General features: G+C 51.6%; 1 protein-coding gene across 4 annotated transcripts in view; it reads right to left on the reverse strand.

The window, feature by feature from the left end:
* ZNF541 (zinc finger protein 541) overlaps nt 1-20,039 on the reverse strand; it is a 38,333-nt gene extending 18,294 nt beyond the window's left edge. Inside the window, exons 1-5 of one of the 4 annotated variants that reach the window (XM_070633097.1) lie at nt 19,870-20,039; nt 18,085-18,230; nt 8,486-8,890; nt 4,184-4,427; nt 458-2,288 (exon numbers count right to left, since the gene is read on the reverse strand). In XM_070633097.1, coding sequence (XP_070489198.1) covers nt 458-2,288; nt 4,184-4,427; nt 8,486-8,792 — 2,382 coding nt within the window. In that variant the 5' untranslated portion in view covers nt 8,793-8,890; nt 18,085-18,230; nt 19,870-20,039. Of the gene's footprint in view, nt 1-457; nt 2,289-4,183; nt 4,428-8,485; nt 8,891-18,084; nt 18,236-18,360; nt 19,337-19,869 lie in introns of those variants that run through there. The other 3 variants (XM_070633096.1, XM_008539295.2, XM_008539294.2) reach the window with 3 other exon arrangements.
* Between the last annotated feature and the right edge of the window lie 1,072 nt (nt 20,040-21,111).

A 21,111-nucleotide genomic window follows, 5' to 3' on the forward strand; every position in this document is an offset into this window, starting at 1 on the left:
GGCACGATGTGGGGAGGAACCAAGCTGATGCTCCACAAGCACCGACGGGCGGCAGGACCCGGACTCACAGCCAGAAAAGACTTGGCGTTTCACGTGGGGAGACTCGAGGGGAAAGGAGCTTTATTTCATATCCTCTGAAGAATTCAAGGAGGCGAATCCACAAGGAAGAGAAAGGCAGAGAGAAAGCAAGCACAACAAGCACAGTGAGAAAGCAGCACGGCACAGGGCGTCTCTGACAACTCCATGCAACCCTCGTTCTGGTTTTGGGTTTTTTTTGGCAGGGGTGGGGCTAATGGGGGGAACCACAATCTCTCTGAACCTCATCCCCCCCATAAAACTGCATCTGAGAATTCAGAAGTTAAATGAAATGCCCGGACAACTAGAAACGTGGAAACGTCTAACGAATGAGACTCTCGCCTCATGGGAGGCGAGGTCACAGGAGAGAGGGTCCCGGTACCTGGATTCTGTTGAATATCGTCAGCTTGGACTTCGGGTCCCGGGGGGGGTCCACCGGAGGCCCGGTGGACGAGAAGGAGGCCATGGCCACCTGGCTGGGAGACGCCGCACAGCACATATCCATTTTCACCTTCTCCTTCCGGAAGCCAGAGAAGCGCTGGGCCCTGGGGTTGCTGGAGAAGAGCCTGTAGCCTCCGCCCCGGGAGCAGGCCGGGCCCTTTTCGCCCTTCGTGGCTCCCAAAGCCGTGCCATTCTCAGCCTGGGCCTGCTTCCCGGGGAGCTGGGCTCCGGGCAGCTCGTCCCCACCTAACTGGGTCTGCCGTGGGCCCCCGGGGGAGAAGACGTCCCCCAGGTCCAAGGTTCCTTTCGAAGATCTCAACTGCTTGGCCAGAGAGATGTCTGGATTCCCGGGAGGGTCCAGAGATGACGCTGTGAGGGACTGTGCAGCAGCGGCCACTTTGGGCCCTCCCTTTGAGTCCCGCCTCACATTGGCTGGGGAGGCCTCTCTAGGGAAGGCGGGCACGGTTTTCCTCCTGCGGGCTGGGGATCCCTCTGGCTCCGGGTTCCCAGGGCCAGGGTGGAGAGAGTCAACAGCGGGTGCCAGGGCCGGGGGCTGCTGCAGCCACGGCCCCTGCAGTGGCTTCAGGGCGGCCTGCTTGCCCTCGGGCACGGGGAGCTGGGAGGAGGCTGCGGCCACCTGGGCATGGGAGAAGATGCGCTGGGACTTGGTGAGCATCTGGAACACCTGCCTCTGCTCGTGGCTCACCACAGACTCCTGCGACTTCAGGAACAGCTGCCGGAAGAGCGGTGTGGCATCCGACGACGGCAGCCCACTCGGCTTCTGGACACCCTGGAGGCCGGGCTCCCCAGGGCTCGGCCACGCGAAGGAGTCGCAGTCAAACTTGCTCTTCTTGGAAGCCCAGGGGTCGTCTTCCCCACTGGCATACCTGGGGTCGCCCGACGCCTCTGCAGGCGCCTTCAGGAGCGAGGGAGGGAAGGGCAGCGTGTCCTCCAGGCTGGTGCCCGGGCCAGGCGAGGGCTCCCCCACAGGGAAGGACTCGGAGCCCTCCTGGGACGGCAGCGCAGGCAGCTTGTGGACAGTGAACATGTTGTTCCCTTTGCTCCTGGGGCAGCCGGGCCGGTTCCGGAGCCACTTGAAGTTGTGGCTCGATGGCTGGGAACTGGCAGACGCCGTCTGGCCTCGGAAAACAGGCAGGCAGGCAGGCAGGGGGCCGCCCTCCGGCCAGCCCTCCAGGGAGGACGGGAGCTGGAGCAGCGACGGCTCCGACTCGGCTGGGTCAGCGCCGCCATTCTCCGCCGCCCTCGAGTGGATGGTGGTGAACACGTCGGCAGCAGTGGGCTCCTTCCGTGGGGGGCAAGGCTCCTCGGGAACCTCAGGGCCCAGGATTCCCGAGGCCGCTGTGGTGCAGGAGGAGCCCGATGAGGGCGGGCAGGGGTAGGCCACGCTCCTCCCTTCGCCGCTGTCCGAAGGCCCCGCCAGGGCTGGGCCAGGAGAAGCGATCTTCTGATGGACGATGCTGCTCACAATACAGCGCAGGAGGTCTCTGTTGGGCAAGAGGGAGCCTGGGGACCTGGCTTCCGGGGGCCCCAGGGAGCGCAGGCCGCCCGGTGCAGTGGGGCCGGCCGCCTCGTGGGCGTGGGGCGAGTCCCCGCAGGCCTCCTCTTCCGGGGGCGCTTCCTTCAGGATGCACAGGCCGTGCTGGACCTCGTAGTGCCGGCGCAGCGAGCGGTAGTCGCAGTAGCTCTTGCTGCAGCCCTGCTCGATGCACACGAACGGCTTGGTCTTCTGGTGGGTGAGCATGTGCCCCGTGCTGAAGTCACACGTGAGAAGGAAGTCAGCGGGCGCCCGGCGCGGGCCTGCCACTGCAGAGCCCAGACGCGTCCCCAGGGCCAGGGCGCGTCTGCACCACAATTCAGAACCTGTACTCGGCGCCCCAGGACAGACATGAGCAGCCCCCGCCAGGGTCAAAGCAATCTGGAAGGGGCGCTCCTGTCCCTCACCTTTAAGCAAACCCCTTATCTGAGAAAAAAATCCACAGAAGTCAGGCTGGAGGTCCCCAAAGTGGGTTCCCAAGGAACACCAGTCCTCCAGAGTAGCTCCCTGAGGACCTGGGCTCAGCTGGCTAATAAGCCTTGAAAAAGCACTATTTGCTCCTTGGTGGTTCACAGTGCACAGCAGCAAATTTAAAAGCCACATAAGGAGACAGACAGAGAGACATCTGTGCAACTTTCGACGTCTCTCAGACTTATTGGCTCACAGGACCATTTTTTCAAATGGCCCCTTTTAGCATCCTTGAGAACCAAAGTTCTGCAGAATGCACCAGAGGAAATGCTAACTTGGGGATGATCTTTCCTTCAGCAAAGGAGTCTTGGCCTTATCATAGGATTCCTCTAAGGAGACAGCTATCTGGAACCCACTATAGCAAAAAAAAAAAAAAAAAAAAAAAAAATTCACAGATGCCCAATCAGTAAAAACTTTCTAGAAAACAGCCAAATTGCCTATAATTTCTGCAAATATAAATGAATACGAATATGTATCATATTCATATCATACTGATACCGACGTTAACGTGTTATAAATATAAACAAACGAGTAAGTCAGCCTCTGGGTTCCCAAGAGTCCTACTCTGGACAATCCTATTATAAACGGGACACACGGGGATGCCCAAGAAACAATCAGCTCTTCCCCAAGGCTGACCCGTGGCCTCCCTCTGAGGGAAGCATCAGAGAAGGAATCGGGAGACCCAATTTCTAGCCCCAACTGATCCCCACTTGCCACATGAGCATTACTTCCTTTCCCTGGGGAGGGGGTGGGAGAGGGGATGAAATGAAGGGGAGATTAATCAAAGCCCCCTGGAAAGGTTCGGAGAGCTATAACAAAGCAAAGGATTGGCCTCTCCCACTGGCAAGTCTCTTGGTTTGAAAAAAGTCCATCTTTCCTTCCTCACTAGCAAGAAAGGCTTATTGTTTCCAAGACATTAAGAACACAGGGAATTCTGCTCCTAATCCTTATAATGGGCTTTCTTTTTAAAATCAAGTTAAAAAAAAAAATCAAGGGGCCAGCCTAGTGGAGCAGGTTAAGTTTGCATACTCTGCTTCAGCAGCCCAGGGTTTGCCGGTTTGGATCCCAGGCATGGACCTACACACTGCTCATCAAGCCACGCTGTGGCGGCGTCCCACATAAAATAGAGGAAGATTGGCACAGATGTAGCTTAGGGCCAATCTTCCTCACAAAAAAAAAAATATCAAGAATTTTTAAAAAAAGGAGTTACAAAAGAAATACAAGAATTACACTCTATTGCCATGTTCTAGAAACCGGCGTTTGAGAATTTTTCACGCCCCTGTGTTATCTCAATACATATTCCTTATGAAACTCAGATCCGTTCTCCTCAGACACCTACCAGGGACTCCAAATATTTCTCTAGAGTGCGCCCAGTTCCCTCCAGGATGAAATCGCCCCTGGAGTGAGCCATCACAGGCCTCTAAACCAGCAGCACTTTCCCCCCTGGTGTGAATCTGTGGTTGGACGAGTGACCTCTGCACAGCAGTGTGCGAATGGAGCCGTGAGGAAGCAGAGGTCACACTTGGTGGGGGACAAGGTAGCGGGAAACCCCAGAGAGGGCTAATCTGGGAGGGGACGAAAGGACATGGGACCATGGCCGCACCTCCCCGCCCGCCAGCTGGGTCGGCCCAGACTCCCACATACAGGTGGTCCTGACGCTTGAAGGCCTTGCTACAGATCTTGCACACGTGCTTCCTCTCCTGGCTGTGCGTCAGGTAGTGCTTGCTGAGCGAGCTGGCGCTGCTGAACACCTTCCCGCACAGGCTGCAGTCCAGGAGCGGGTTCTGCGGGGAGCTGTGCGGCCGCCGTCCCTTCCGGGCGCTCCCTGAGGTAGCCCTGCCTCCGTTGTCAGCGTCTTTGGGCATCTTAAGCGCGCTGAGCCCCAGGTCTAAAGAGAGCGAGAAAGCACGGGTTACAGGTACTTGGGGAGACCGAGGGTGCGGCTGGAGCACCCTGCAACTCTCAGAGCCACGCAGACTGAAAGAGTGGGCCTGAACTCCTCCTCCAACTCCTGCGGCCCTCAGTGCAGAGTAAGCAAGGTTTGGGGCCAGCGAGGGAGAGAAGGACCCTGGGCAGGCCATGCCCGCAGGGCAGCCCCCGGTCCTGGTGCAACACTCGGATGATGGCAAGAGGGGGAAGCACTTCCAGGACATGGTGACCGAGAGCGGTGGAGCTTGACGACCACACATCCATCGCACTCTTGGAAGGACAATCCAGAAATACCTCATCTCCAGCCTGGTGTGACTCCTTTCTCCCAGCCAATTCCACTTCCGGGTTTTTAAATTAAGGAAATTAACGGAGATCCGTACAAAGAATTAGCTGCAAGGGAGTCATGGCAGCGCTGTTTTTCCTGGAGAAACATTAGAAACAACCTAATGTCTGACAAGAGGGCAACAGGGGGCTGCATCCTGGTTTCAGTGGCCGAGGACACAAGCATTTAAGATAAAACTGTAGAAAAATATTCTGTGACATCAAAGGATGTTCATGCCATACTACCGAGTGAGACAAATGCAGCCTGTTGCAAAACAGAATCATCCTTGTCTTTAAAACAGAAAATAAATTTGAACCGAAAACAAACTGAGAGAATGGGACTGACTGGTAGGTTATGAGCCATCTTTATTTCGCTCTTCTTGTGTCACTGGGTTTCCATGTTTGCTGTATCCCATGGGTACAACGATGGGAAGGTATTTTTAGGGATCGCGTCATCTGAGGACCAGGCGAAGGGACAGGGATGTTCAGGTGGGAGAGGGCCAGTGTGTTGGAGAGGGAGCAGACTGCTCTGTCTTGCTCCGAGGCACAGAGCCGGGTTTAGTGACTACAGAGTAAAGGAAAGCTGACTGCACAGCCCTGGAGACGTAAGGGCCAGGCACGAGGGCTCTGCAGGCTGACCCTGGCTTCCCGGCCCCTGTAATGCCCGCTCCGGTGCTCCGAGGCACTCAACAACCATCTGACGGATGGATGCATCTCGGAAGATTTTTCCACCCCTTAGACTGGTCTTCAAGATGGACGGGATTGCCTAACGAGATGGCAAGTTTAGAAGTCACCATTTATCTAGGATGCTGCAGAGGCGGGATCCGAGAATCCAACAGGCCAGGGCACGGGGAGGGGGCTGACTGAAGGACCCCAAACGCTCATTCTCTGTGGCTGAGATGCAGCAGGAGAGACAGAGCAGAGAGAAACCTGAAGTGGGAGTCTCGAGGCCCCAACTGTCATCCCAGCTCTGCCTCTGGCCGGGGGCCATCAGTCACTAACTTCCCTGGCCTTCATCTCCTTCACATGAGAAATTACTGTGACGAGCGGCCGAAGGATTCCAACAGTCTAAACAAGGAAAAACAGAACTCTTTCACAGCAAAGTCCTCCGGCTTGCTAGGTCACTTTAAAAATGCCCATCAGGGGGCCGGCCCGGTGTCACAGCGGTTAAGCACACATGTCCCGCTTCGGCGGCCCGGGGTTCACCAGTTCAGGTCCTGGCTGCGGACACGGCACCACTTGGCAAGCCATGCTGTGGTAGGCATCCCACATAGAAAGTAGAGGAAGATGGGCACGGATGTTAGCTCAGGGCCAGTCTTCCTCAGCAAAAAAGAGGAAGATTGGCAGCAGATGTTAGCTCAGGGCTCATCTTCCTCAAAAAAAGAAAAAAAAAGCCCATTAAAGCAACTATTAAACTAGAAAACAAAATGTTGTTTCAAACAATTGGCAAGGACACTGACAAACAGCCTGCAGAGTCAATGGCTGGGAAGCCACACGATCGTCCCAGACAGCAGTGTTATGAGAGCTCTGAAACTGTGTTCTCCAACGGCAAACCCACTTGGAGGAAGAGGTTCAAAGAACGAATCCAGAGGAAAACTCGATATAAAAAGTTGTTCACAGAAACACTGTAGCCGTCTAACAAGCAAGAATATGCTCTAACAATACGATGGAATAACTATTACTGTGATAGTTGAAAAGTCTACCTTCATATAAGAAAGCAAACACACTGAGTTTTAAAAACTTCAGAGAGAATTATACACTTAATGCATCTGTGCAGAAACATGTTTATCTGAGTGGCTTTACCCATGTTTTTAAAAATTGACGTGTGGGAGCCAGGCTGGGGATTTTTCTTGTTATTATTTTTCTTTATTTTCTAAGTTTTCTTTAATAAATACGTATTTCTTTTCTAATGTGCATTGATATGGACCTGACTTTAAGTTGAAGAAGTGTAAAGAGTTAAACTTTAATGTTCAGTGGATTCCTTTTTTCATAAGAAAAAAATTTAAGTTTAAAACAAATTAGGGAAAGTTGAACTAGGTTAACTATTTGTAACATTTTTGAGGGGGGCACAAACCCTATAGAAATCTAGCGAAAGCTAGTTTCTCTATCCAGCAAAAGGCACACAGATTTGCAGTACCAGCATTTCTCAGGTAATTTCTGCAACTGGGGTTCAGAACCCTAATTACTGGCCCGGTGCGTCTAACACTGCAGACATCCCATGATTCTAGGATCTCCTGTTTAGCCCCCGTTCCAACGTGAGAGCCAAGCTGGCTCTCGGAAGACTAAGGGAGGTGCGTCTCTGAGGGAAGGGCGCCCTTGTCCCCAAGGCTGTACTGGTCCCTGTCTCCACTGCCAGGTCTTGGCCAAGAGCCACTCTCCAGACAAGCGATATCGTGTGTGCAGGGTCTCAGGAGTTTTCCCTTTCAGCAAGTCTTCAGGGCGTTTCTTGAGCGGCTTGTCCCAGTGAATATCTGTTTGGAAGGGCCATTTCAAATGGGGCCTCCCACATGCATGGCATGATTATAAATATTGAAGAGCTCCAGCTCAGTCAACCCATGTAAGCAAGTTACCCAAGAACCCATGAAGAGGGTTAAAAACAAAAAATTGGGGTCCGGCCCTGTGGCTGAGTGGTCAAAGTTCCACGCCTCTGCTTCGGCGGCCTGGGTTCGTGGGCTTGGATCCCACACACAGATCTGCTCCATTCGTTGGCCATGCTGTGGAGGCGTCCCACACACAAAGTAGAGGAGGACGGACACAGATGTTAGCTCAGGGCAAATCTTCCTCACACACACACAAATCGGATTTATCTTGTGGGGGAAGCTTGAAGGCACACCGAAAGATGTCACCAAGGTCTCTAAGTAGTCCATTCGTTCTCCCTTCGTTCCTCCACTGCTGATGAGAAAGATTCAGAACTGAAGCAGTGGACTGCCTGAAATTAATTCTAACAATATTCGTAAAAATAACTACTATCTGGGGCTGCCCCGTGGCCGAGTGGTTAAGTTTGCGCACTCCACTGCAGAGGCCCAGGGTCTCGCCAGTTCGGATGCTGGGTGCGGACGTGGCACCGCTCATCAGGCCACGCTGAGGTGGTGTCCCACGTGCCACAACTGGAAGGACCCACAACTAAAAAATATACAACTATGTAGTGGGGGGATTTGGGGAGAAGAAAGAATAAAAAAACAAAACAAAACAAAAAAACTATTATCTGCCCGGTGTTTTACAGTGTGCGAAGTGCTTTCACATTCATCTCTTCCTTTGCCTCTCACTGCTACGACTCGGGGGGCAGGTCGAGTGGGCATCATTGTCCCCCCACTTTACAACAAAGACACTGAGCCTTAGGAAGGTCAGACCACCAAGGAGCAGAGGGACCGGATCTCATTTCCTTCTGGAAACGTGAGGAGGGCTTCTGAGATGTGGCAATGGATGGGGAAGTCTCCCATAAACTCAGCCACGCCGCACACAGGATCGGAACAGCCCCAAATGCCCAAGTTCCTCAACCTCATTCCCTAGGATGGGGGTTCAGGCTCCCTGACTAGGAAGTCGGGAACAATTCCCAGGTAGAAAAAAGGTAAGTGCTCCCTAATCACCTGTGGAAGAGAGCAGTGTTCTCCACCAGTCTGCGCAGAATCAGTCCCCAGCTGGCCCCAGGACCCTTCAAACAGCCTGCCAGGCCCTTGACCCCGTGGACGGCCTCACCTTGTAAGGAAGTCTGGGACTCCGGATCTGCAAACTCCTCCAGCAGCTTCACGGAGTCGCCGTCCCTCCCTGAGTACAGGGACAGGGTGTCCAAGTTGTCCTCCAGGGCCTCGCCGGGCACATCGGGCGTTGGGAGGCTGGGGTCCAGGTCGGAGCTACTCAGGTCAGCATAGAGCAGGTCTCGTGGGCTGGGCCCCAGGTCCCGGTTGAGGGTGTCACTGCAGTTGAGCCCCTGGCTCTTGGAGAACGAAGGGAGGTGCGTCTCCGAGGGAAGGGCACCCTCGTCCCCAAGGGTGTACTGGTCCATGGCTCTCCGGCGCCAGGTCTTGGCCAAGAGGCACTCTCCAGATGAGCAAGGCCGTGTAGGGTGTCAGGGAGGAGAGAGCCCTGGGTGGCGTCTAACTCCTGAAAACGAGCGAGGAGACATCAAAGTTACGAGACGGCAACACAGAGGGATGGACAGAGCGAGGCCTGGGGTCTGTCCTCTGCCCCTGAACAGCCATGCGACCCTGGGCAAGTCCTTCAGCTCCACGAGCCCGTTTCCTCATCAGAGTGCCTCCACCATAAGGCTGTTGTAAGGAACAAATGAAAGGATTTCTGGCAACATGGGGGACTAAAGTGACCTCCTTCTCCAGCTGTAAGTATACAGGAATATGAGAAAAGATCATTTTTAACATGCAGCCAAGTTAACGGGACAGGTAAAACCCCAAGTGCCAGTAAGAACGAGAAAACTCAACCCCAGCGGTGTGAGCACAAGTCGGCCCAAGGGGAAAATTGGATTCAGATGTAGAGCCTAGAGCTGCTGTCCAATATGGTGGCCACTGGTCACTTGTGGCCAGAACGCACTTGACATGTGACTGGCCCCAAATTGAGACATGCTGTGAGTGTGAAACACACACTGGATTTGGAAGACTCAGTAAAAAGAATAGCAAGTTTTCATATTGATTACATGTTGAAATGATAATATTTTGGATACAGCAGGGTAAATAGAACATTATTAATATATAAATATTATTAAAACAAATTTCATCTGACTCTATCTTTTAACGTGGCTACCAAGAAGTTTTAAATTATATATATGGTTCATATTACGTTCCTATTAAAGAGCATTAACCTGGAGGCTGGGACCTGGGGTCATAACAGACACACAGGAAAAGGACACAGGGCCTCGAGCTCACAGGAAATGGAGACCTGGGACCCTGGAAGAGCTGTGCCATCCACAGAAAACCCACGTAAACGGAAAGAAAAACTGCACACAAGCCTAGAAAAGCATCCCACAAACTGGAAAAAACAACAGGACAGTGAGAGACAACAAAACCTAGTATAAGAAAAGAAAAGGTCACTCTGGGACAAGAACAAACATTTTTAAAAAGAGACAAGTGGCCGGCCCCATGGCCGAGTGGTTAAAGTCTCGTGCTCTGCTTCGGTGGCCCAGGGTTTTGCCGGTTCGGATCCTGGGCGCGGACATGGCACCACTCATCAGGCCACCTTGAGGCTGCATCCCATATGCCACAGCTAGAAGGACCTACAACTAAAATATACAACTATGTACAGGGGGATTTGGGGAGAAAAAGCAGAAGAAAAGAAAAAAGAAAAGACTGGCAACAGTTGTTAGCTCAGGTGCCAATCTTTTTTTTTTTTAAAAAAAGACAACAACAAAAAAAAGACAAATAGAACTTCTAGAAATGGAAGACATTTAAATTAAAAACTCACCGGAACGGTTAAACAGCACAGAGAAATATCAAACCGGCAGAGCAGTCGGAGGAAATCCCCCCAGAACTCAGCTCAGAGAGATAAAGAAACAGAAAATATGAAGGAGCAGTTGAGAAAATACGCATGGAGAAGCAAAGGCAGAAGTCTAACGTATGTCGAACAGGGGTCCCAACAGGAAAGAGGGGAGAATGCAGGAGGGACAGGAACTTACCGAGATAATGGTGGAAGACTTTCCAGAATCATTAACACTTGAATCCAGACTTAAAGATGCGACTGCTGAAGGCGTGTGGTTAACAATGACCCAGCATTGCAGGGCAGGGCCGGATAAATGAGAAGGAATTCACTCCTCCACACCCAGGAGAACTACAGAACACTAGAGACAAAGAGAAAATCCTAAAAGCCACAAGAAAGAAGAGGGAGGTGGTCTTCGAAGGGATGCCGGCTGGCCTGAGGGCAAACTTCCCCACAGAAACAGCTAGAAGACCAGAAGGACACCATCTGCAGCCTGAGGGAGGCCGGGACTCGGCCCGGAACTCAACACAGGATCTTTACTGACACAACAGGCTTTTCCAGACCTAAGAGTTTACCCCACAGATCTCAGCTTGGAGACTACTATAGGTTTTAAATCATTGGGAAAAAAGAAAGAGATGATGATTAACTTGATGCTTTAAATGCGCTAAGCGTAACTACCAAGAGAAGAGGAATAAACTATGTAACATTTAAACTAGCAGAATTTATCCCCCCAAAAAAGAGAGAGAGAGAGAAAGACTCAAATTACTAAAATAAGAAATTAAAGAGGGGACATCACTAACGACCTTACAAAAGATAAAAGGATTATAAAGGAATACTGTAAACAATTGCATGCCAACAAATTGGGTAACTTAGATAAAAATGGACAAATTCCTAGGAAGATACAAGTCACCAAAACTGACTCAAGAGGAAATAGACTGTCTGTATAGATTAAAAGACTGAATTAGTAATTTTAAAACTTCCCACCCATGCCATCACAGAAACACTGAAAAAATCAACTTTATTAGAACTCTGGAAAACAGTCAAAGGTTTACAGCAACCAAGCGAAACTTTATCAAGAAAAAGGAGACCCAGCAGGAGAGCCCTGCCCGTCCCCCTCCCCCAGCACAGCGGCCGCCTTGGAGACGGTGCCCCTGCTCCCTCTGCTGTGGGCTCCCGGCCCTGGAGCGAGCAGAGAGCACCTTGTTCTCAAAGAACTGAGGTTGTCGTCTTGACCTGCAGGATGGCTCCTGAAGGTCCAACATGAAGCGCTCCACCTGACTTTGCCTAACTTGGAGCTCTCTGAGGGCAGAGAGCCGCTGTGGGGAGGGCACTTGTTGAAAACATTAAAGACAATGGAACAGTTGCTAGAGTCTGGGGCAAAGGGTATTAGTTGGGGCCAACGGCAGACACGCCACCAAAAGCCTGGGAGGAAAGGCTGGAGGGTGAGATGCTTGGAGAGCAAGGGCTTTGAAAATCATCCACAACGTCAGTTTCTTACAAAGCTAAACATGGTCTTACCATACGACCCAGCCACTGCACTCCTGGGTGTCCACCCCAGGGAGCTGAAAACTTACGTCCACACAAAAGCTGCACACGAACGTTTACAGCACATTTATTCATAACTGCCCCAAACTGGAAGCAAACAAGATGTCCCTCAACAGAGGAATGGATACACAAGCTATAGTACATCCATACAACAGGATATTACTCAGCAATAAAAAGCAAGGAGCTATTGGGGCCGGCCCGGTGGCATAGTGGTTAAGTTTGTGTGCTCTGCTTCAGCAGCCCAAGGTTCGCTGGTTTGGGTCCCAGGCACGGACCTACGCACCACTCGTCAAGCCATGCTGTGGTGGAATCCCACATACAAGAGAGGGGAAGATGGGCACAGATGTTAGCTCAGGGCCAATCTTCCTGAGCAAAAAGAGGAAGATTGGTGGTGGATGTTAGCTCAGGACTAATCTTCCTCAAAAAAAAAAAAAAAACGCAGGGAGCTATCAAGCCACCAAAAGACATGGCAAATTCTTAAATGCATATTGCTGAGGGAAAGAAGCCAGTGTGAAAAGGCTGAATGCTGCTTGAGTCCAACCACACGACATTCTGGAAAAGGCAAAACTACAGAGACAATAAGAAAGTCTGTGGTTGCCAGGGTTCCGAGGGTACGGAGGAGGGATGACGCGTGAGGCACAGAAGGGAGTTTTAGGGGAGTGAAACTATTCTGTATAGTCCGGTAAAGGTAGACACATGACACTACACATTACTCAAAGCCCACAGACCCACACAACACAAAGAGTGAATGGACCCTAACATAAACTGTGGACTTTAGTTCATTAAAAAAAACCTTGCACACATTCCGGGGAATCTAGAAGACCGTGTGCCTAAGGCGGGCACACCCTCAGGAGAGCTTAGAGCGTGGGGGAGGCTGAGCAAAGGTGAGGGCAGAGCTGTGAACTGCCCACTGCTGCTGAAGGTAAGTCCCAACGCTCACACGCAGCCCACCTGCAAACACTGGGGTATTTTTTTTTCCTGCTCCAGGTGTGTAAGGACATCTCTGTACATCACAGGCTGACCACCAAACTCACGGAACAGAGATTCCACTTACCACACACGACGAAGAATACAGTCTTTACAAAAATAGCCTGGAAAAGTCACTACCCAAATGAACAATTACAACCCACGGCGGGCAGCCAACACAAACCCCGGGGTGGCAGGGAGACCGTGACTTCCAGAGTCACCCCGTTATAATTACGAAGCATGTAAACAAATAAAGTTGGGCCTACTCAGAGGGCCATCTGTTTCATACAAAAGGGATCAAACAACACGCGGCCTTCTACGTCTGGCTTTTTTCACTAAGTAGAGTGTTTTCAGGCATATCCCTATCACTTCATTCCTTTTTATGGATGAATACCATTCCACTGTCTGCATAGACCACATTTTCTACATCCATTTGTCTGTTGATGGGCATTTGGGTTGCTTCCATTTTTGGCTATTCTGAATAATTCTGTCCACACCTAGACATTTAATAAATGCTTGATCACTCATTGATAACAAATCTAGTGGATTCTAGAATAACTAGAGTTTGGGCCTGGATTCCTAGGCCGTTGTTTTCTACTGTTTTTAAACTTTTCATGTTGAGCTGTAAGAGAACAGCTGCCCCACCATGTCTGAGTGTCACATTATGTGGCTACCTCTGTGTGTGTGTGTGTGTGTGTGTGTGTTTGTGGCCTACTGCAGGATCTCAGACTAAAGTTGACTACAGCTCCACAATCCTGAGTCAGAACTCTGGGACCCAAGTGAGTTTCAGAATTCAGAATCTGGGGGATTTAGACAACATATTTTAAGTAACTCCCAGGGGGGTCCAGGGCAGCACCTGTAACCAAATCATTCCTGTGCCGACACCCTAAATGGAATGGGGAATAAATGGAATAAATGAAGACAGCAAGGAGCAACCTGTAAGTTCAGGTTTGGCCACCAAAAGAGGTTTGAGACCCCTGGGCATTCTCAGACCTTTCTGGGATTCTAAATGGCAGAGAAAGGAGTGTGGACTATACGAGTTTATATTCCGAGGCAAAATGAATTTCTCTGCCAGTTCCAAAGTTCCTTCTGCTGTGCTGCTGGAACTGCTGTCACTCAGGACCCCAAGGGGGAAGGACTCCATCTCCTTCATCTCTCGAGAACAAAAGCAAGCTAGAGACAAAAAAATGAGGCATTCCTTAAAAGAAACATAAAGCGGTATTTTACAAAGTAAAACTGGAAGCACAGCCCCCTTGTCAGGTTTCATATGCTTTGGTTCACGCACTCCCCACAAGGCCCCAGAGCTCGGTTCTATTAGCACTTCCGTTCTGCAGAGACGGAAAGGGACTCTGAGCGGCGAGGTCATGGATCTTAAGTCACACACTTACAAGCAGTCGAGCCAGATCTTAAACCTGGACATTTCGACTTTAGAGCTTGTGTTCTTACCTACGACACGATACCGACTCCTGACAAACTGTGTAGACGGCAGGGTGCCCATTGAACCACAAAACACCAAAGGTGCTGGGTGGGGGCGGGAGACAGAATCACCTGCTTTCCAACGTCCCCTCATCGTCCACAGAACACTCGGGTCTGGTCAGGACCTCGTGCAGGCAAGCCAGAAGTCCAGAGGCCGTGCTTTGATATCGACATCCTTTTCCAGATAGTAAAGCAACACACCCCCCTCCCCGGGCCAACATTAAACTTGCTCCTATTCCGTCAACAGACAACTTCAATTCCACAAGTGTTCGCAGCTTCTACGTACAGAGTCCCCTGCTAGTCCCTGTGGGGCAGGGTTTGTGGTCCCCTGGAATCTCTGCAGACATTCCCAAGAGTCCAAATATTCTTCCCAAGGGTTTAACGATTTTGTGTTTTCGTTTGGAGAAGAACCTCCAAGAAGAAAATCAGTCTATCTGGATTATCAGATTACCGCCTGTAACGGGGTACCACCATTTGCTTTCCACGTCCAGGATACGTTTACAATCGCACTAACGCCGAAAAAAACCTACTTTAACGGCCCCACGCTAATGAGAAGAGGATATTGGTGGATTTAGCTCATAATGATGCCTTTGGGCTCAACTAAAGGCCAACAAACACTGTGGGACCGACGGAGGTTTCACTGCTGTTCAAACTAAGAGGGACGGGGGAGCTGAGATCTCCCAGGGCCTGCTAAACCCAGAAGGGCCCGGTGGGGCAGCCTGCAAAGTATTTGCTTCAAAGAAGCAGTTAAGCTTCAGCAAAACAGCATCCCCCTCACTAAACTAATGTTTGTCATTTGAATCACACTGGTTTGGTGGCTGCGTATTTGCAAGTTGATTGCAAGCTGATTGTGGCTTTATAGTGGCGCGGAAGCCGTACGCTTTAGCAAGAGCCGTCTTGTGTTATCATCATTTAAGCCTTAATAGCTTAAAAAACAATTTAAGTCAACACTGGGGATCCAAAGCAATTTTAAGTCTTTTCTTTTAAAAAAGGCCCATCATTCCATGCCTGGGGGGGGGGGGGAGGACAAAGGGCCTCCCCCGTGAAATGCTGCAACCTCTCAGGAAACTACACTACCAGATGGTTCTGAACTGCGGCAGGAAGTCCACAACTGGGTAAAGAATATTTATCTTGGCATTTTTTGGAGGGAAAAGAGGGAACAATCTGAACGTCTACCTATTCCACAAAGATGTTTTATTTAGCGTGTTTGACCTACACCGTGTCTTGAAATACCGGCTTAGTTACCAACAACTGACCAAACGAGGAGATTTCAACTAAATATATGGACTTCTCTTGAAAATTATTAGATTTTGATATTCGCAGATAGTTAACAGTAGGATAGAGTGAGGGACAAATGCCATCTCTGGATCGGGCTGTGGCCTCCAATGCCCACCGTCGTCCTCACTTCTCTTCCTGCCCGACCCCTGTAATAATCATCATTAGAATAATAATCTGTTGTTAGTGCCGTCCAATGGATTCCGACTCCTAGTGACCCTGTGGACAGCAGAGCAGAGCCCTGCCCGGTCTTTCTGCGCCATCCTCTCCCCTTCCGGCCTCCATCAGACAAGACTCAATTCTATTCACAGGGTTTTCATGGCCAACTTTTTTCGGAAGTGGGTGGCCAGGTCCTTCTTCCTAATCTGTCTTTCTGTCTAGTCTGGAAGCTCTGCTGAAACCTGTGCAGCATGGGGGGCCCTGGTGGTATTTGAAATCTCGGTGGCATAGCTTTCAGCGTCACAGCAACACGCAGCCGCCAGAGTATGACAACTGACAGGCAGATGGTGGCATGGGTCCTTGACCGGGAAATGAACTTGGGCCCTGGTAGTGAGAGCGCCAAATCTTAACCACTAGACCACCAGGGCCAGCTAATAATAACAACAGAAGCAAACATTTACTGAGGCTTTATCCTATACCAGGCATTGCAATCCTATATCATCTCACTTAATTCCCACAACACTCCTTTGCGACACTGTGTTATTAATACATTATTAACCTGACTTTACAAATCAGATAAATAAAGTCCAGAGAAGTTAAGTAACTTCTCCCAAATCAGGGTTCGGATTTAACCCTGGGAGTCTGACGCTGAAGCCCTCACACTTAACCACTAAACTGAACTGTGACCCCACACGTGAGACCAACAGTCCTGCCCTGCACGCTGCACCTACATTCTTAAACCGAACAATCAAAGAGGACTCGCTCCTCTAGCCATGTAATCAATATCATTTTAACCAGAAGGTTAACTCATTTCCAGTGATCTGAGTCATGCTCTTTTAATAAGAGCAGATTTAAAGCTTATATTGGGGGGGGAACCCCGTGGCCGAGTGGTTAAGTTTGTGCACTCCACTTCAGTGGCCCAGGGTTTCGCTGGTTCAGATCCTGGGTGCAGACACTCCACCGCTCATCAGGCCATGCTGTGGCAGCATCCCACATGCCACAACTAGAAGGACCCACAACTAAAAATACACAACTATGCACCGGGGCGCTTTGGGGAGAAGGAAAAAAAGAGGAAGATTGGCAACAGATGTTAGCTCAGCGCCAATCTTCCTCACCAAAAAAAAAGTAACAGCAAAACAACTCCTTAAAATAAATAAGCTCATATTGGGAAAGAGAAAGACACGGAGGCATCAGGAGACTATACTTTCTGTACTTTCCTAGAAAATTTCGTACGTAGAATTAACTAAAGGAGAAAGAGACATCAAAGCTTCTCATGCGAAAAGCTGATCTGAGCAGAAAATGCAAATAAGCATTAAAATCTCAAATAGCAGTTTTCATAGTGAAATGGATGGGGGGGACCCCTGGAGTCCTCAAGAGTCTTTCAGGGAGTCTGTGAGGTCAAAACTATTTTCATAACAATATTCAGATGTGAGCTGCCTTTTCTGTTCTCAGCGAAACTTTCCAGAAGCAACAGGACATCTCTCAAGAGGCTGAATACAAACAGATATGAGAATCCAGACGACTCTAAAACATGTAAAACAGTGCCCCTAGCTCATTAAGTGTTTTGTTTTAATTAAAAAATGTCAATTATGTTCATAGATAACGGTTTTATTATTGCTATTTTTAAAAGAGTTAATGAATATGTTTAAAGTTTATTAATTCAAATAGCTAATACAGCAAACATCAGTAAATATCGTTCCCATGCCCCAAAACTCTCTGGGGTCTTCAATCATTTTCAATGATTAATGATTTATTATTTATTTTATTATATACTAAGATCACCTTAACGATCTTAGGATCAAGGAGACCTAAGATCAAACAGTTTCAGAACTGCTGCTTTAAAGAAAAAAAACAAAGTCCTGCATAGATGCACGGGCCCAAGCAGGTTAAGAAACCCCAAACCCAAAATTCCAAACTGGAGGCCAGCAGACATGTTTTATCAGGGCCCCACACCACCTTTAAACACTTATTCCATTCGTTGTCAGCATTTAAAAATCAAAAGGTTTCACATAAAGACAGCGTTCTGATCTCTTCTCAAAAAAAAGGTAACTTCTGGCAACAGTGGCCTGGCATTTCCAGTCGGCTATTTCAACCAGCTCTTGTTGTCACTTACATGGAGCACATGATCTTGGGTTCAACACACTCTGGCCGTTACCTGTAGGTATCTAAGTCATTACCCTGAGCTACAGAGGAAAAACCCTTTTTTTGGTGACAAACAGTGAAACATTCACCCATCTAACAAACGCCTGCATTCCTCCAGAGAGATCAACATGCATGATAAAAAAAAAAAAAAAAAAAACCTTTTTCCTTATCTGATTTCCCAAAGCAGCAACCTGGACAGTCTTACCATTGGTACAAAGACTCTCGGATCCATTAGAAACCCTTCTGAGAAAGAAAGGAATCCACCTGACCCAGCAGGTGCCTTTGGATAAGTGCAAAGGGAGGCCACCCACCTGCAGAAGAGCAAGTGAGCGAATCTCCAGGGACCAGGCCGCCCGTTGAGGCCCCACAGGGAGGGGGGTTCAGCTGACGGTCAGACCACGGGATCTTCCCTCCTGGTACGCTGGGTGGGACATTCAGGACACTCATCCAACTTCTTCTGCCCTGAAAGCAGGTGGGGGAAAGGAAGGGGCGATCAGAACGTGGGGCCCCAAAGACGCAAGGACACAGGCATGAAAAACTGGGGGAAACGGGCAATTTTTGGAAGAAGGAAGAAAGCAATACTACACCGGGGAGATCCAGGCGGGGAAAAAAAAAAGGGTTTTGCTGTTACGGGAAAGTTCTTTTTTCTTTCTTTCCTTATTTTTCTCGACCCCCTGGGAAGAAACCTAGAGGGTTTTGCAGGGAGGCGGAACTAGTGATGAAAAGCGATTCTTATTGGAAAGCTGGCGAAGAGAGTCCAAAAAAATAAGTTATCAGACGAGAGAGAAACTGGGAGGACCGAGTTGGTTCGGGATAAGGACAAAGATCTTCCAAAAAGGGGGACGCTGGGAGGGAAGAAAGGATGTTTGCTGGAAAGGGATCTCGAAGGGAGGACAGATGCGAGAAAGAAAAGTGAATTTTCTTGCTAGAGGAAGGGTCTAAAAAGACGGGAAGGGGCACCATCCAGGACGATCGGAGGGATGCGTCTTTGCTGGAAGATCCTAAAAAGAAACCAGGCTGGGTCCTCGAAGGGGCGACGATTCAGGAGGAAAGGGGATGCGGAGGGGATGCAAGGCCGGGATGCAGACGCCGCCGAGTCGGGTAGGGCCGCGCGCGAGCTGGGGAGCTGCCAGGGGGCAGTTGGGGCCTGGGGGGGCGGGGGAGGAAGGAAAAGGGGGTGCAGCGGGCCAGGGGCCCCCAGGGGCGCCTTCTCCAAGGCGGGAAGGGGCTGCGGGGGTGCAGCGGGCCCGGGGCTGTTGGGGTGCAGAGGTGCGTGCGCGACGCGGGGCGAGGGGCGCCCGCCGCGCCTGCTGCGTCCCCCGAAAGGCAGAGGCGTCCCCCTCCCCCAAGAAGGAAGATGAAGCGGAGGCGGGTTGAAAAGGCGAACAGAGGAGGAAGGGGCGGGAAAGTGGGGGGCAGGGAGGGAGGGAAGGGGGCAAGAGCAGCAGCAACCGGGTTTTACCCGCCCCCGGGGGCTCGCGCGCCCGGCCTCACGCCTCGCGCCTCGCGGGCCTCCCCGCCGCCGCTGCAGCCGCCGCAGCCGCCGCCGCTGCTGGCCCCCCGCCCCACCCCCGGCGCGCACGCGCAGCCCGGCCCCGCTCCCCCGCCGGGCGCGAGCGCGCGCGTGCGTGCGTGGCCCCCCCCCCCCCCCACGCGCCGCCCAGAGCCGCCTCGCGAGCTCGCCTCGCGCCGCCCCGGGCTCCCGCCGCGTGCCGGCCGGCCGCGCAGACTCAGAAGCTGCGAGGGGGCGGGGCCGCGCGGACGGGGGCGGGGCCAGGCGCGGTCAGGTGACCCGCGGTGGGCGGGAAAGGAGGCGGTTGGTGGCCATTTTGGGAGGAGGGCGGTTGATGGCTGGCCGTGTGAAGGTGGAGCCCGGGCAGCGGATGGGAGTCGGGGACCGTCGCCTAGGAGACCACCCTGCAGGGCTGGGAGGCCTCGGGGGTCTGGCCATTGTTCCTGGGGGGTCGCGTTGGAACGCAGCCGAGCCGATCTTGGGGTCCCTCGGGGGGGCGCCACTCGGAGCTGCGGGCTCCCACGATGTCGGGTGCGAGGGCAGGAGCGAGGCAGCCCCACATGCCCCCGAGGAGCCCCCGCACCTGCCTTCGGGGGGTGGGGAGATGTGCGGCCGGGGAGGCACGGGGGGACACGGAGCCACGTGGGGTCCAGCTCCAGGCCGGGAAGGGCAGTGGTCCCCAGATGCTGGCGGGTCAAGGAGTCTGACCCCTGAACTGAACAGCCTAGACGTGGAATGCGCTCCTTGGAAACTGAGTCATGCACGTCGGTGCAGACGGGAGTGGATTCGCGCGTCCCCGGGGGGGCGGGGCTGGGGTGAACCAGCACCAGGGGCTCTGATGCGGGGGATGCTGACGGTCCACAAAGGGGTGATGGGGATGGTTGCACACCGTGGGGGAATTTACGAAAAATATGGATTCTACACTTAAAATGGGTGCCTCTTAATGCAAATTAGACCCCAGGAAGGTGGTGGTGTTTTTAAAGCCGGGACCCCCCCACCCCCCGCGACGCAGGGGAGATGGAACAGAGAGGGCGGGGCAGGGCCCCGCGTTCTGCTCTTGGAGTGCGGCCCCCGGCGCCTGTTCCGGATGGAGCGTCGGGTCTATTCGGATCCCGGCTCCGGGTCGGTCTGGGCTCGAGGGCGGCGGGGACCGCGGGAAACTCGAGACCCGCCTCCCGGGGCCGCCGCCGCCGCCTCCGACCTTGACAAATGGCCCTGTTTTCAAAAGCAAAAAAAAAAAAAAAAAAGTGCAATTAACTCGAATGATATCATTTAACCCCGAACGTTATTTCAACCTGCAATCGAGACAAAATTTGTAGGGAGGTAATTTTGCATGATTTGGGATTCCTTAAAACCGGGTGGGCGTTGGACATTCTCAGGACATCTGGATTCAGACCAGCCGCGTTTCAAGGACCGTGTGGCCACCCACGTGTGTCCCTGGTGCTGAAAGGCGCACTGCTAGTGGGAAACAGGCAAATATATTGGGAAGGCACGGGGCTATGCTTTCAAGAAAAAGCGAGGAAGGAGCATAGAGAGAGTCGGAGGATGCTGTTTTATACAGATCCATAAAGGCTGCTCTGTGCGGTCACACTGAGCAGGGACATGGAGGAAATATCTGGGGGAAGAGCAAGTGCAAAGGCCCTGAGGCAGGAAGTTGTGGGGTCGCTTGGAAGCACAGCAGAGACCACATGGGTGACAGTGAACTAGGCGCGGGTCATGTATGGCCTTGTAGGTTATGCGAAGACGGGCATTAGACACCTGCCTTCGATTTAGGAGGGATTCTTTATTTATTTAGCAAATACTTAAAAATATGGGGTTTCAACAG

Source organism: Equus przewalskii, chromosome 9 (assembly GCF_037783145.1).
Source record: "Equus przewalskii isolate Varuska chromosome 9, EquPr2, whole genome shotgun sequence".
NCBI classification, from domain to species: Eukaryota; Metazoa; Chordata; class Mammalia; order Perissodactyla; family Equidae; genus Equus; species Equus przewalskii.